Source organism: Onychomys torridus, chromosome 1 (assembly GCF_903995425.1).
Source record: "Onychomys torridus chromosome 1, mOncTor1.1, whole genome shotgun sequence".
NCBI classification, from domain to species: Eukaryota; Metazoa; Chordata; class Mammalia; order Rodentia; family Cricetidae; genus Onychomys; species Onychomys torridus.
In genome coordinates, this window is record NC_050443.1 from 80,328,954 (window position 1) to 80,344,375 (window position 15,422).

Below are 15,422 nucleotides of genomic sequence, written 5' to 3' on the forward strand. Positions count from 1 at the left end.
CTTTCTTCTGATCTCTCTGCTTGTGTTTGGGAACTAAAGTGAAGCAAAACTACCTGTAAAACATTAAACTTGTACTGAAAATTACTAAATTATACAACAATGAATGTTGTATGTAACAAAGGTATAGCTCACTTGTACAACATATGCCTAGTACATATGAGACCCTGAATTTACATCCTAATGTATTTGCTATCCCTTCTATTCTCCCATATCCATGTATGGTATGGATCTTACTGTTTGAGTCAGGGTCTCATGCTTTATAGCCCATGTGACCTTGAATTCACTACAGCCCATGCTGGCCTCAAACTCGGTATTTTCCTACTATTTCTGCCTCTTGAGTACTGGGATTACAAGTGTGCACCACTATACCCAGCTTAATGAATTTGTCAGAAAAGTGAAAAACCTTATAAATTTGTGGGCTTTAGTGTTCATCTCTACAAATTAGAAAAACAACAACAACAACATAATGTGTGTTTTTAAAAAGTTACAAGAGCTGGTATGGTAGTGCTGTGGGATGTCTTTCTGTACACTGTGAATATGTATTGCTCTGATTGGTTGATAAATAAAGCTGCATTGGCCCATGGCAGGACAGGATAAGGTTAGGCGATACATTCAGACTGAAGGCGAGACCAGGAAAGGCAGAGAAAGGAGACGCTAGCCCGCTGCCCAAGAAGCACCATGCCAACAGACTGGTAATTCCATGGCCACATAGCAAAACATAGATTTATAGAAATGGGTTAATTAAGGATGAAAGAGCTAGCTAGCAAGCAGCCTGACATAGGCCATATAATCTGTAAATAATATTAAGGGTCTAAAAAATAATATTAAGCCTCTGAATGATTATTTTATATGCGACTGCGGGACCATGGGACAGGGCAGGACCAGAGAAATCTTCCGGCTACAGGTAGCAGCATATGCCTTCGGTTTCAGCATGTAGGAGTCCAAGGCAGGAAGGTTGAAACTGTAATATGTAGGAAGACTGTATTTCAAAGGACCAAAAACTCAGCTTATCAAATGAAGTAATAGGAAAGAATAATTATCATTAAAGTCAGAGGGTACTGTATAGTGTTGAAGACTATCAAAAGTCTATTGACACATGTTTATGTATTGATGATGTTTTAGAAGACCTTTCATTAAAGCCATAACAAGACACCTGTAACCTCATGTGGTGGTTTGATTTATGTTATGGCTTGGTAAGGTTGTAGTAAGTAAATAAGTTATTTAATCAAATACTAATCTCCATGTTGCTATGAAGGAATTTTGTGGATGTGGTTGACATTTACAGTCAGTTTACTCAAGGTAAAGAAATTACCCTCAGTGAAGTTAGTCTGCCTTATTAATCATTTAAAAGGCCTTAGTAAGAGCAAAACTGAAAGCCCCTACAAGGAATTCTCCTTCAAGGCTACAGCACTAATTGCCACCTGAGTTTCTAGTCTGCCAGCCTGCTCTACAAATTTCAGACTTTTCAGCACCCCCCAGTTATATGGACCATTTTCTCAAATATCTATCTATCTCTATTTACCACTTACCTAAATATCTTCTTTTTCTCTTGTTCATTATATTTCTCCTGAAGAATGTTGGCTGATTTACTCCTCAATATCAGAAGACAATTTAAAGGATTAGGAAAAAAATGTCAATTTTCCTGTCATTTAAAAACAGTAAGGGCTGGGCGGTGGTGACACACACCTTTAATCTGAGCACCCAGAAGGCAGAAGCAGGTGGATCTCTGTGAGTTTGAGGCCAGCCTGGTCTACAGCGAGTGTAACATGAATTTCTAAAGGTCTTATCATAAAAAATCCTGAAGCCTGATATTGGGGTGAAAGCTGAAAGATCAAAGAAGGAGAACAAGCCACAGCCACCACCTCTTACCTCACCAACTCCTCAGCCTGAAAGAGCTCCAGGCAAAAGAGCCTTTAATTTTTGTCTCCTCACACCTTATATACCTTTCTCTGCCCTGCCTTATTACTTCCTGGAATTGAAGGTGGGTGTGCGCTTCCCAAGCAAAGGCATGAGATCTCAAATGCTGGGATTAAAGGTTTGTGCCACCACTGTCTGGCTCTGTTTCTCTCCTAGACTGAGTCAGTCTCTGTAGCTGGAAGTTTCTCCCGTCCTGCCGCTGCTGTTGCAGAGGCTGTGGGCAGGAGCTACAGGGAGTATGTGGTCTTTTGTTACGTGGGCACCACTTATTACCATCAATCCACGTGAGTCTATTAAATGGGTAACAGAATTTATTAAGATATAAATTGAGGAAATACACTCACACATACAGAACAGAGTAGACAGCTGAAACTGTCCTCTGATCTGACTGGGAGCAAATCCACCTCACAGGCAGGAGCAGGGAGAAGGGTCATGTGACCCTTCTCCAACTCCTTATAATTGGTCAGGTACAACAGTGGGAAGCACTGCCTCCTTTTGGCTATATAGCCCAAGGTCATGGGTGGAGCAAATACCACTACAAATCTCACATAGGGTGGCTTTGAACTCACTGAGATCCAGATGGATCTTTGCCTCATCAATACTAGGGTTAAAGGTGTATGCTACCACTGTCTGGCCTCTATGTTTAATCTAGTGGCTTGTTCCGTCCTCTGATCTTCAGACAAAGTTTATTAGGGTACATAATATATCACTACAGGCAAGCTCAGGACAGGCCCCAAAGCTACACAGAGAAGCCCTGTCTCAAACAAAACAAAACAACAGTAAGGATCTTAAGCTTGGAGGTGAATGACTGTAATCCTAGTGTTCCAAGCCAGTCTGGCTACAGAGTCAGGCCCTGTTTGAAAGCAAACAAACAAGCACACACCAGTTAGGGGGATCTAGGTAGATTCACCTGAAAATAGAATCAGTATGTGAGAACTGATGAGTTGGGCAAGGCTGCTAATTATAATAAAGTGAACATTGCTTGTATACACTAGAAACCACCATTTATAAAAGTAAGAAAATGATTCCACTCTCAAAAGCAATAGTAAACATGCTGACTCATAAGGATACTCAGTATTAATTCTTAAGTGCTTGCCAAAAATTATGGAAAGAATTTAAAAAAAAAACAAAAACGAAAACAAAAAAACTTCACTGGCTGCTCTTCCAGAGGTCCTGAGTTCAATTCTCAGCAACCACATGGTGGCTCACAAGCATCTGTAATGAGATCTGGTGCCCTCTTCTGGTGTGCAAGCATATATCCAGGCAGAACACTGTATACATAATAAATAACCTTAAAAAAATATTCCTGAAGCTGTAAAAGAAGACTTGAACTAGTGTAGAAAGACATACTAATCTATAGATAAAGATTCATTTAAACATCAGTTCTCTAGTCTGTAAATCTGGTGGGATTCAAATATAGATCTCAAAAAGACTTCCCCTCATCAAATTTGTGAAACAGATTCTCAACTTAAAATAGTGAAATCTGAGAACAGTCAAGACAATTCTGAATTATCAGGTGATCTGTGGGAGAATTACATTATCAAATAAAAACCTAAAGTGCTGCTCTGACAGGAGATTATTACTCTTTTCACAGGATGGGCTCTGTGGCGCAGTCTCTTGCTAGGCTGCTTCCAATAAATGTATTTTCTTTGCTTGCTTATTTATTTATTTTTTTTCTTTTCCTTAGACAAGGTTTTGTGATGTATCCCTGGCTGGCCTGGTACTTTGTATATACAACAGGCTAACCTTGAATTTGCAGCAGTCCTCCTGCTTCAGCCTCCCAAGTGCAGGGATGGGATTATAGTCATACATCACCATGTTTGGCTTTATTCTGTTTAATATATAAAACTATAATATTTTTCTATTTAGAATTTTACCACTGAGTACTCTAGCTCTCATGTTCTAAATTAATGATTTGTTTTGGAGACAGGGTTGAGGCTGGCCTTGAACTTCCTTTGAAGCCAAGACTGGCCTAATACTACTGTTCCTCATGCCTCCACCTCTGCAGTGAAGGGATATAGGCAAGTGCCACTGTGCCTGACTATACTGGTTTTGCTCCCCCATCTTTGTCTTGTTTACTAGAAGCAGAGTAAAGTGATATTACCTTGTGTGCTATTTAATTGCAGCAGGTGTAAAGTGTACATGGTGTTTCTCACTAATGCCAAGCATTGGGCCAAGTGAGCTGGGCTGGAATTACACAGATAGCCACTAGCTTCTGTATTTCAGCCTGCATTTAAGATGAGTTCTGTGCATGGTTGGAAAGTGTGACTGTCAGGTCCTTGGCAGCAAATACCTGAAAGGTTTTCATTTTTTACTTATAATTTGCAGTGGTAGTATTTACTAGACTGCAGGTATCTTGTTTTAGACATTGTAAAAAGGAAGGTTATATGGGTGCTTGTAAAACAATTAAAGACTAGTCAGTTGAGGCAGTGCAGGATGCAGAGGCAGGAGGAGCTCTGTGAGTTGAAGGCCTACATAGTGTCCTCCAGGACAGCCAGGAAGACATAGAACCTGTCTCAAAAACAAAGTCTAAAACAAACAAAAAGGCCTTGACAAACCTTTTCTTCAGAAGGATTTGCTTAGCTTGGGGGACAGCTAGAAGACTAGCATGTCAAATTAATGTGGCTTTTATAATTAGATCTAGATTTAATGAATGTTCAAAATAAATTTGTACAGATATAAATGAAAAGGGGGTAGAAAGATGACCCAGCCGGGCGGTGGTGGCTCACGCCTTTAACCCCAGCACTCCGGTGGCAGAGCCCGATTCTCTCTGAGTTTGAGGCCAGCCTGGGCTACAGAGTGAGTTCCAGGAAAGGTGCAAAGCTACACCAAAACAAAAAAAACAAACCAAGACTCAGTGGTTAAGAGTGCTTGCCACAGTAAGATATATGGACTGGGGTTGGGGATTTAGCTCAGTAGTAGAGAGCTTGCCTAGCAAGTGCAAGGCCCTGGGTTCAGTTCTCGGCTCTGGAAAAAAAAAGATGTATGGACTAAAGGGTATACTGTGTGTGTCACTGTGTCACACTACAGCTTCTATGATGAGATTGTTCTTTTTTTCCTTTTCTCTTAAATTTTATTTTATTTTATTGGGGGGGTGCAAGGGCAGATACAAAAGAATGGGAAGATGAATGGGATCAAGATGCATGATGTAAAAGCCACAAAAAATAAACAAAATGTTAAAAAAGTGCTTGCTGGTCTTCCAGAGGCCCTGAATTACATTCCTAGTATTCATGTTGGACAGCTTACTCCAGATGTAGGGGTTGTAGTGTTCTTTTCTGGCTTTTGGGTGTCTGTACTTACATGGCACATACAGAGAAACATATGTATCAATAAAAATGAGTCTTAAAAAACAGTATGAAGGATGCTGGTAATCCCTTTTCCTTTTTAATTTTTTGACACCTAATTAAAAAAAAGTACATTTTTCTTCACTTGGCAGGAACAGTATCTGTAAGTTTTATATACATTAATTTCAATTTAATTGAAAATTCCTGTGTCAATATAAAGCATTGTGGATATAAAAACATTGTGTGATAGAGATAAGTACTAGGCATGGTAGTGCACACCTAGAATACCAGCATTCAGGAAGGAGAGACAGGTGGATCTCTGAGAGTTTGAGGCCTGCCTGGTCTACGATGCAGATTCTCTGGACATCCGGGGAGAGAGGGGAGGGAGAAGAGTGGAGAGGTGGGAATGCAGGTATTTTCAGTGTAATGTAGTTGTAAGATGAATAGGTGTTTGGGGCATATAGAAAACGATACTTAGTCTAGAATCTGGTTTCAGTTAGTGATTTCTGTAAGAGATGATGCCTAAATATCTCATAAAAATGGAAGCTAGTTAAGTTTTCAGAAATGTGAAAGCCTAGCTTGTGTGTGTGTGTGTGTGTGTGTGTAGGTGGTTGCATGTGGTGTATGAGTGAGTGATGTCTTCCCCAGTGCTTTTCATGTTACCTTTAGACAGTGTTTTCACTGAACTTGGACTTACTGACTCAGCTAGCCTGGCTTCTTAGCCAGACCCTGTGACCCTCCTGTCTTCATCTCCCCAGCACTTGGATTTTTACCTGAGTACTGGGAATGTGAGTTCAGTTCCTCATGTTTGTGTGGCAAGCTGAGCCATCTCCCTATTCCCAACACAGTTTTTAAAAGAGTTAGTGTTTTGGGGTTTTTAAGTAGTAGAGACTTAAGAATGATAGTACTTACTGCTTTTTTATGTTTTTTTGTGACATTATTGAAGATTTTGTTTATATATAGTAAAAGTCATCTCCCCACCCATTTGTTTTTGAGATGATGTCTTATGTACTATGTTCAAGGCCTGGCTAGCCTTGAACTTGATAGGTAGACCATGTTGGCCTTGCACTCACAGAGTGCTTCTGCCCCCCAAGTGCCGGGAATAAAGGTGTTTTAATTAACTAATTAATTAATTGATCAATTTTCTGATGCTGGGAATTGCACCCAGGGGCTTGGATTTGCTAGGTACTGCTCTACCACTGGGCTTATATCCAGTTTGTTTGATGTACTGCTTGGTTTCTTAGTTGAGAAAATACCTCCATCAGATTGCCTGTGGGAAAATCTCTGGGGCATTTTTTTTTTATTAGTGATTCATGTGGGACTACTGGATTCACTGTGGGCAGTGCCAGTTCTAAGCAGGTGGTCCTGGGTTATATAAGAAAGCAGGCTCAGCAGAATGGGAGGAGCAAACTAGTAATCAGTGTTGGGATTACAAGTGTGTACCACTATACCAAGACAGTGAGCATATTTTTCTTCTGGTCCTCCCGCCTCTTCTTTATTTAAAATGTTCTATTTATGGTCCTCCTGTTTTGGTTGAATTGAATACGGTGGCTTTTCTCCCATAGCATTTATTGGGATTTCAGATATTGGTAGCCCACAGTGGCTACTGTTGTCCAGTTCTTTAGTAATTTTCCTTAAGAGCAGAGAAGCATGTATGAGTTTTTTAAAAAAAAATTATTTCAGTGGGCATGCATGCATATCTGTAATCCTAGCTCTTTGGAAGCTGAGTTAGGAAGGTTGTGATTTCATGGCCCATCTGGACTACATAGTAGGTTCCAGGAGACAGACAGACACACACACACACACACACACACACACACACACACACACATACACACACACACACACACACACACACACACACACACACACACACACTTTTTCCTCAGCCAGTCAGAAAGGCAAGGCTGTTTGCAGTACAGACCTGCATTGCTACACCAGCAGTCAGTCCACTTGCCAGCACGGCTTGTTTGTAGAATTCCTAATTCATTTCTAGCTCCGCTTCTTCCAAATATGCAGGAAATGCTCTTTGCCAGCTCACAGGCCCAGTTTTTCTTGTTGCAAATGCTGGTTTTAAGTTTTATGACTCAAGAACTGCTGTGAGGAAATGTAGTTCCCCCTTCGTTTGAGACTTAAGGCCTCCTGTCTTCCCTTTCCCTTTGTTACCCAGATGCTTTTCCTTTGGGCACATTTTCTGCTTATAGGTTGTATATCGTCTGGTTTTGTTGTAGATCAGAATAACATCTTTTCTTTTTTAAAGACAGAATCTCACCGTGTAGCCCAGGTTGGCCTTAAACTTGTTGAAGTGCTTCTGCCTCTGCCTCCTGAGAGCTGGGATGGTAGGTATTAAACCACATGCCCTACTTTACATTTTTTATTATTATTATTATTATTATTATTATTATTATTATTATTATTATTTTGGTTTTTTGAGACAGGGTTTCTCTGTAGCTTTGGAGCCTGTCCTGGACTAGCTCTGTAGACCAGGCTGGCCTTGAACCCACAGAGATCCACCTGCCTCTGCCTCCCGAGTGCTGGGATTACAGGTGTGCACCACCATTGCCCGGCTTACATTTATTATTATTTTTTTTTTGTTGTTTTTATTTTATATTGCATTTGAGGTGTTTCTGAGAAGGAAAGAATTTGGACTTTTTTTCTGTCATTTAAAACTATAGCACTTTAAAATACACATTTTTTCTTAGCATTTTCTATATTCAACTAGTCAAAATGTTGAAACTAGATAAACCATAATGTAAACGTGGAATATGATATTTAATACTTATTTAATACACTTATTTAATAATTATATCTACAATCCTAGCACTGAGGAAGCTTCAGAAATATCATGAGTTTAGCTGGGCGGTGGTGGCGCATGCCTTTAATCCCAGCACTTGGGAGGCAATGACAGGTGGATCTCTATGAGTTCGAGGCCTTGAGGCCAGCCTGGTCTACAGGAAAGGCGCAAAGCTACACAGAGAAACCCTGTCTCAAACAAAACAAAACAAAAAACCACACACACACACACACACAAAAGAAATATCATGAGTTTAAAGCTAAACCTGGGCTACAAAGTGATTTCCAGGTCAGTCTAAGTTATATAAAGAGACTCCATGGAGGACAGCACAGATGTGTACTGGTGTGAAAGAGAGCTTGCCTCATAGGATTATAAAAAGTAATTAGTACATGTTTTTAAAGTACTTGGAACAAACAGCACATGGTAAATACTATAAATTTACATGGTGAGATTTTGTCTTTAAAAAAGAGAAGATGTGTTGAATAATTTACACGAGGTTTTAAAGTTCTACTTTTGGTGATTAATTTTTGTTTGTATTTCTAGGACTTTCAGTCAGAAGAAGGCTGCTATTGAAAGAGAGTATGCACAGGTGAGTGTGGGGCTGCAGTCCCTGTTCTAGGGACACCTCTGCTTGGCTTATGATCAGGTAGCTTGTCAAGGAGAACCTTAGACTCCTCCTCTTTTGCTGCCTGCCCACGTGTGACTGTCTTCCTTTGGTGCCCTTAAATTTTTTATTTATTTATTATTATTATTTTTTGTTTTTTGAGACAGTGTTTCTCTGTGTAGCTTTGCGCCTTTCCTGGAACTCCCTTTGGAGACCAGGCTGGCCTTGAACTCACAAAGATCTGCCCGCCTCTGTCTCCTGAGTGCTGGGATTAAAGGCGTGCGCCACCACTGCCTGGCTTATTATTATTTTTTTAAAAAGACAAGCTCTGACCATGTCAACCTGGCTGGCCCTAAACTGTCAGCATAGAACAGTCTGGCTTCAGACTCACAGAGATCTGCCTACCTTTGCCTCTTGAATGCTAGGATTAAAGCCATGTGCCACCAGGCCCTGCCAAAATTCATTTTACTGTGTTTTATTTTATTTTTGAGACAAAGTCTCATTGTATAGTTCTGCCTAATTCCCCTTTTTTTGGATCCATTTAAATCTTAGAGTAAGGCTTCCTTCTAATAAAGACGATGATGATAGGTAAGGTTTCGCACTTGAACCTTGGGCTGGCAGAGCTAGTCTAGCTAGACAGCTTGCTCCAGGGATCCTCTATCTTTACCTCAGAGTGCTGGGATTACAAGTGGGCCACGTGCTGGCCTCGTACTTACATGGATGCTAAGGATCTGAATTCTAGTATTTAGCTTTATGTAGCACTAATGCTACATAAGTGATGTTGAGCCTCATAAGATTTTATGATAGTTTTGGTGACTGTGGTAAGTTAGGAAAAAATCATAGATATGGGTCAGTTTTCGTGGTTGAATCTCCAGTATTGATAATAGTTTCTTACAATTTCCAAAAATTATTTCCTCTACTTTTTTTTGCTATGCTGTATTTTGCTACTCTTCTGAAAATATGAAAGTTTGTTACACTGAAGTATTTGGCAAAGCTTAGAGAAGAATGAAATAGAATTTGTCTTTATTTTAGTATTTATTTTGGTTTGTTAGATATTTTTAAGCTAAATATTTTTAAAAGGCATATGTGGTTATCAATTACATATATAAGCATGTGAAATTTTATTTTATTTTATTTTGGGTGTACCAGTATTTTGCTTTCCTGTGTGTCTTGTGTACTGTGTCTGTGCCTGGTGCCCCTGGAAGCAAGAGAGGGCATCAGATCCCCTAGGACTGGAGTTATAGACAGTTATGAACCTCCATGTGGGTGCTGGGAATCAAACTTGGATCCTCTGTAAGAGCATCCAATACTCTTAACCACTGAGCCATCTCTCCAGCTCCTACATATGAACATTTTAAAATCTGTTGGAAATTTCAGCATTTGCCATTATTGTGGGACTTTCCTATGGTATTACCTCTGTCATTGTACTCCTAACTGTCTTTTTGGGAGATCCACAGTTTCAGCTGTTATTTATTGTTGGTGTATCATCTATTATCTAAATAGGAAGACTGGGTTGAGAAGATGGTGCAGGGAGTAAATTGCTTGTATAATTGTGATGACCTGAGCCGATCCTCGGAACCTACAAACAAGCCAGATGAGGTAGCATGCGTCTATACTCTCCAGTGCTCCTACAGAGGTATGGGAGGTGGAGAAGAGAGTTCCCAGAAGCTCACTGGCATACATGAGCACAAATAAGAAGAGACCCATGTCTTGAACAAGGTAGAATTTGAGGACTGACAGTGGAGACTGTCCTCTGACCTCCACAGGCACTCACACTCACACACACCTACTTCTTACACACAAAAGATAAGTAAGTAAATACAAAAGTAAGCAAGGTTATTTTATATTGCTAAAAGAAATGGGGGCTGGTGATGGAACTCCGAGTACTTGTCTATCATGTGCAAGACTTTGAGTTTGATCTCCAGCACTGAAGGAGAAAGAAAAGAAGGAAAGAGAAAGGAAAAAAAAATTTTAATTTAGATGCTTGAACTTTTTATTTTCTTTATTACTTTACCTTTTTAAAAAAATTATTTAAAATTTTTAGTTTAGCATACAAAGTAAAGGGTTTCATCTTCATACATTATTTGTCATTTGTTTCCCTTCCCCAATTTATCAATTTTAATTCACATATATATGTGTGTTGCATGTATTTATGTATGTGAATGAAATAGGGTCTCCCAGTTTATTTCTGGCCGGCCTGGACTTTGACATGAAGAGTAGACTGGCTTCTAATTTAGAGATCCTCCTGCCTTTTCCTCCCAAGTGCTGGGATTAAAGGCAGGTGCCACCATGCCTGGCCCATTTCATTGTTTTTGATATTATTCTGTTGTATATATGTTGTGGTACTGGGGATTGAACTGGGGGCCAAATATATGCTATACAAGTGTTCCATCACTTTGCTACATTCTCAGCCTAATTATATACTATTTTAAAATTACATGTTTATTTTAAATCTGTTTTCATATATTGAGAAAGTATTTACCAAATACTCTTCTAGATACTAGGGATATAGCAGTGCTCACAAAAGGAGTGGAGTAGGCATAGTCCTTACACTTACATTCTTTCTATGGATGTGTGTAGTCTTCCAGTCCACTATACTAAATTTTCACTATTCAATGCCACCGACATGGCATTATGGTTAAATGGTCATTCTTAAATGACTCTTAGGCAGTTGTTACTAGTAATACTGGTATTCTCTTTATAGAAGATTGAATAGCCAAAAAGATTTAAGCATTTATGAGATTCAGAGAACATATAGAAGTCATTCTAATATTCTTTTATATATATATATATATATATATATATATATATATATTTTTTTTTTTTTTTTTTTTTTTTTTTTTTTTTTTTTGAGACAGGTTTCTCTGTGTAGCTTTGGAGCCTGTCCTGGAACTCACTTTGTAGCCCAGGCTGGCCTGGAACTCACAGAGATCTGCCTGGTTCTGCCTCCTGAGTGCTGGGATTAAAGGCGTGCGCCACCACTGCCCAGCTCAAAAATATTTAAAAAAGCCAAATTTTGCCCTGTTGGAGAGAAGAGGCAGGGCCTTTGGACTTCGCTGTTCTTTGGTCAATGAAGAATTATTTTATGAAACTTATTTTATTTTTGCCTTAAACTTTCAAATGAAATGCAAATTGCCAGTCTATTAAGAAACAGCAGCAGCAGCCAGGAGTGGCTCTTGCTTCTGATCTCAGTACTTTGGAGGCTTTCGTTGAATTTCAAGAGAGCTTGTGCTACAGAGTGAGTGTCTTTCCAATATCTGTGTGTGTGTGTGTGTGTGTGTGTGTGTGTGTGTGAGAGAGAGAGAGAGAGAGAGAGAGAGAGAGAAGTCATTTGAACTTGAGACAGAATATTTGACATCAGTTTGAAAAATGTTCCCTCAAGCACTTGCAATACATGTAACATATGTAGGGGAATGTTAGGAGAAAAAAGAAAGAAAAGAGAAATGTTGCTGATCCTCATTACACTTGGTGGAAATTGAGTGGTGAACCCTTTCAGGTTGCGTGGCAGTTTCAATTAATGTTTTACTTTTGAAGTGTGGTTTGTGAAGTTCACTTTGTAATTCTCCAGAAATAACAGATGACTTGAATGTCTGTTTTTACAAACATAACAAATGGATCTCTGAAAATAGAGTAGCCCCAAAAGATCATCAAATAGCACTAAATCTTAGGGTAAAATCAAGCCTGGCTTGAAGATAGCTAGCCACTAAAGTGTTTGTAAACTCATTTTCATTACTCAAACTGAAATTGCTGCAGGCAAGTTCTGTGTATTTATGTTCTTCCTGTAGTCTTTGGCAGAATGTTGCTGGTGAAGGAAGGATACAAAAGGTTACTGTGGTTGGAGAGAAAGAACAGGAAAAGATTGTGGACTTTTAAGGGCGGCTCCTTACCGAAGGACAAATACAGAATCAACATGCTCATGCTGGCAATTACCCTGTAATATCACCCTGTAACACTTAAAACTTTGCTATTTTTATTTCTTTAAGAAATAAATTTACAAACAGTTGAACATGGTACGCAAGAATGCATATATGTGATAGGAATTCTCCTTTTTGAAAAGTGAATTCCATCTGTATAGAGGCCTAAAGTGTAGCCAATTCACCTTCAAAAGCAGTTAGCTTTTCTGTGCTATTTGAGAAACACATGTACTATATACTTGAAGCTTTTTTCTTCTTCTGTGCTTATTCTGTAAATAGGGAGACAGGGTCACTACTAAGAAAGCTCATCAGAACAAAATTGAGGGGATTACTATTTATATTGATGCTTTTAAAAACAACTTCATTGTATTATCTTATTTTCTTTGGCTTACAGAGGTGTTAGAAATACAATTGGAAGAAACAGGCTAGTAGTTGTCTTTCTCTATATTTTTATATAGTTTAATTTTTGTTTTTGTTTTTGTTTTTGTTTTTCGAGACAGGGTTTCTCTGTGTACCTTTGCACCTTTCCTGGATCTCACTCTGTAGACCAGGCTGGCCTCGAACTCACAAAGATCCGCCTGCCTCTACCTCCTGAGTGCTGGGATTAAAGCTGTGCGCCACCAACACCTGGCTTATAGTTTAATTTTTAAACTTGTAAAGCGATGTTAGAAGAAATTGTTGATGTGTGTAAATTTTGTCTTCCTGGGCACATGGATTTGCTAGACTTTCATCTTTTCATGTTCTGTAGTACATCTTTTAAAGAAGTGAGTAAAAATAACTGCTTAGCTGGGTGGTGGTGGCACATGTCTTTAATCCTAGTGCTTCAGAATCGGAGGCACATGGAACTCTGAGTTTGAGGCCAGCCTGCTCTACAGAGCAAGTTCCAGGACATTCAGAATGACAGAGAAACTCTGTCTCAAAAAAATAAAACAAAAAAATTGCTTATTCTGCTTCTATTCTTTTTCTCTGCAGATCCTGTTTCTATTAATGATTATTGGTTAGGCCAGCATAAAATAGTGGAGAGAAGGAAGAATTTAGGCTAGAGCTGTGGTTTTGAAACTTGTAGATAGCATGCCTGTTTTTCCTTCCAACTTCTCCTTCCCTACCCTCCTGTGGTCATTCCCCACACCCCAGAGTTTCTCAGTGTAGCCCTGGCTGTCTGGGAACTCATGGTCCTCCTGCCTTAATGGGGAGGGATTATTATCCCAGTTAGGATTAACAAATGTGTGTCACTATATCTCAGTGCTTATTTTAATTTTTATGCTTTTGATTTCTTGCTCCTTTTTCTCCCTAGAAAATTTTAGCTGGTTTGTTTATAATTGTCATAAAGGTGAACTGTTGAAACATAGTCACTGAAACATTTTGACTTGCATTAGTGCTTTACATCTTGCATTTATATTGAAACTCATACAGAATGAAAATAGAAAAACTGCCAATACTTGATTTCTGCCCCCTATTTTCCATTCACAGTCATATACTTGATCCCATGGGAAAAAACAACTAACATGTAGAATTACTGAAAACAGAAAGAAGAGGGAGAAAAAATTTTTTTCAAGAATGAAATGTTTCCTCTCACAGTGGGACTCTTATGTAAGTTTTATGTATATGGAGACTACTACCTGGATATCTTTTGGTTTAATAGGTTAGTACCTTCAAAAAGGCCAGGCAGCTATACCTCACTTGCCTCCTTACAAAGCATTAATATCTTCACACTGGAAGCACAGGTCTGTTTTGAAGTCCTGAGCGATTTCTCACACCAGACACTGGAAGGGGAGTGTGAATCACAAGTTCAGTGGACTTCCAGTAGCATCTGATTTCAGGGAGTGCCACTGTACCTTGCCTTTAATGATGAGATTTCTTCACCCTACAGTAGAGGGGACACTCCTGTTGTTGTTGTTGTTATTATTATTATTATTATTATTATTATTATTATTATTATTTTTGTAGCCAGTTGTTACCAGGGTATGTTACCACCAGTGGATTTGCTGGCAGTCCACTTTCTACAAGCCATGGTTGGGCACCTTGTTACTTACCCCTTCTTTGGCTGAAGCTTGGCGAGTGAGAGGGGGTGTGGTGGCAGCAGCTCTTAATCCTTTTTTATTAGGCATATTAGTCTGCACCTGTTTTCGCTAATTTGTTTGATTCTATAAATTTGTTTGATTCTATAAATTGAGTTTGAGTTCCCTCCTCTAATTGATCAAAACCTGTTTCTTTGTTTTACTTTCTCCTATCTTACCTCTGTATATAGGTTCCAGTTGTTCAGTCTTCTTTCTAATATAGTTAAGAAGATAGATTGAGGCTTTAGATGTCAGGCATTATTCTAAGCATTTTATGCGCATTAATTTTTGTTTCCCAATATCCTTTTGGAAGTAGTTACTACTATTCTTTTTACAGTTGCAGACACAGGGCAAGTAAGTAAAGTTGCTTTCTCCACTCCCTTCAGACAATCTAGTCTTTTAGCATGTTAATGAATGGATTGCTTGCTTGCTTAATGATGTGAGTGTGGGGTCATGTAACAACTTTCATGAGTCAGTTCCACCTTCTTGAGTCAGGCTGTCTCTTGTTTCTGCTGCTGTGCTGTGTACTCCAAGCTAATATGTTCTTTATCTTCAAGCCAGTCCTCTGCCCCTTATTTGGCTGTAGGAGTGCTGGGATTACAGTGAAAGGCACCGTATCTAGTTTCTTATGTGGGTCCTGGGATCAAACTTCCGTCATCAGGTTTGTGTGGTTACTGCTTTTATCTGTTGAGCCGCCTATGTTCACAAGCACATTTTAAAAGGAAAAAATAAAAGGACCAAATAATTTTTAAAGATTTATTTTTATTTTTTCACTCATGTGTATGTGTGTGTCTGTGTGAGTGTCTGCCATGTATTCGGGGGTGCTCACTGGGATCAGAAGAGGGTGTTGAA

The 15,422-nt window shown here is 39.1% G+C and overlaps 1 protein-coding gene across 2 annotated transcripts in view; it reads left to right on the forward strand.

The window, feature by feature from the left end:
* Fchsd2 (FCH and double SH3 domains 2) overlaps window positions 1–15,422 on the forward strand; it is a 213,222-nt gene that overhangs the window by 18,248 nt on the left and 179,552 nt on the right. For both annotated transcript variants that reach the window (XM_036187261.1, XM_036187271.1), the window contains exon 3: window positions 8,539–8,584. In XM_036187261.1, the coding sequence (XP_036043154.1) occupies window positions 8,539–8,584 (46 nt within the window). The remainder of the gene's footprint in view (window positions 1–8,538; window positions 8,585–15,422) is intronic.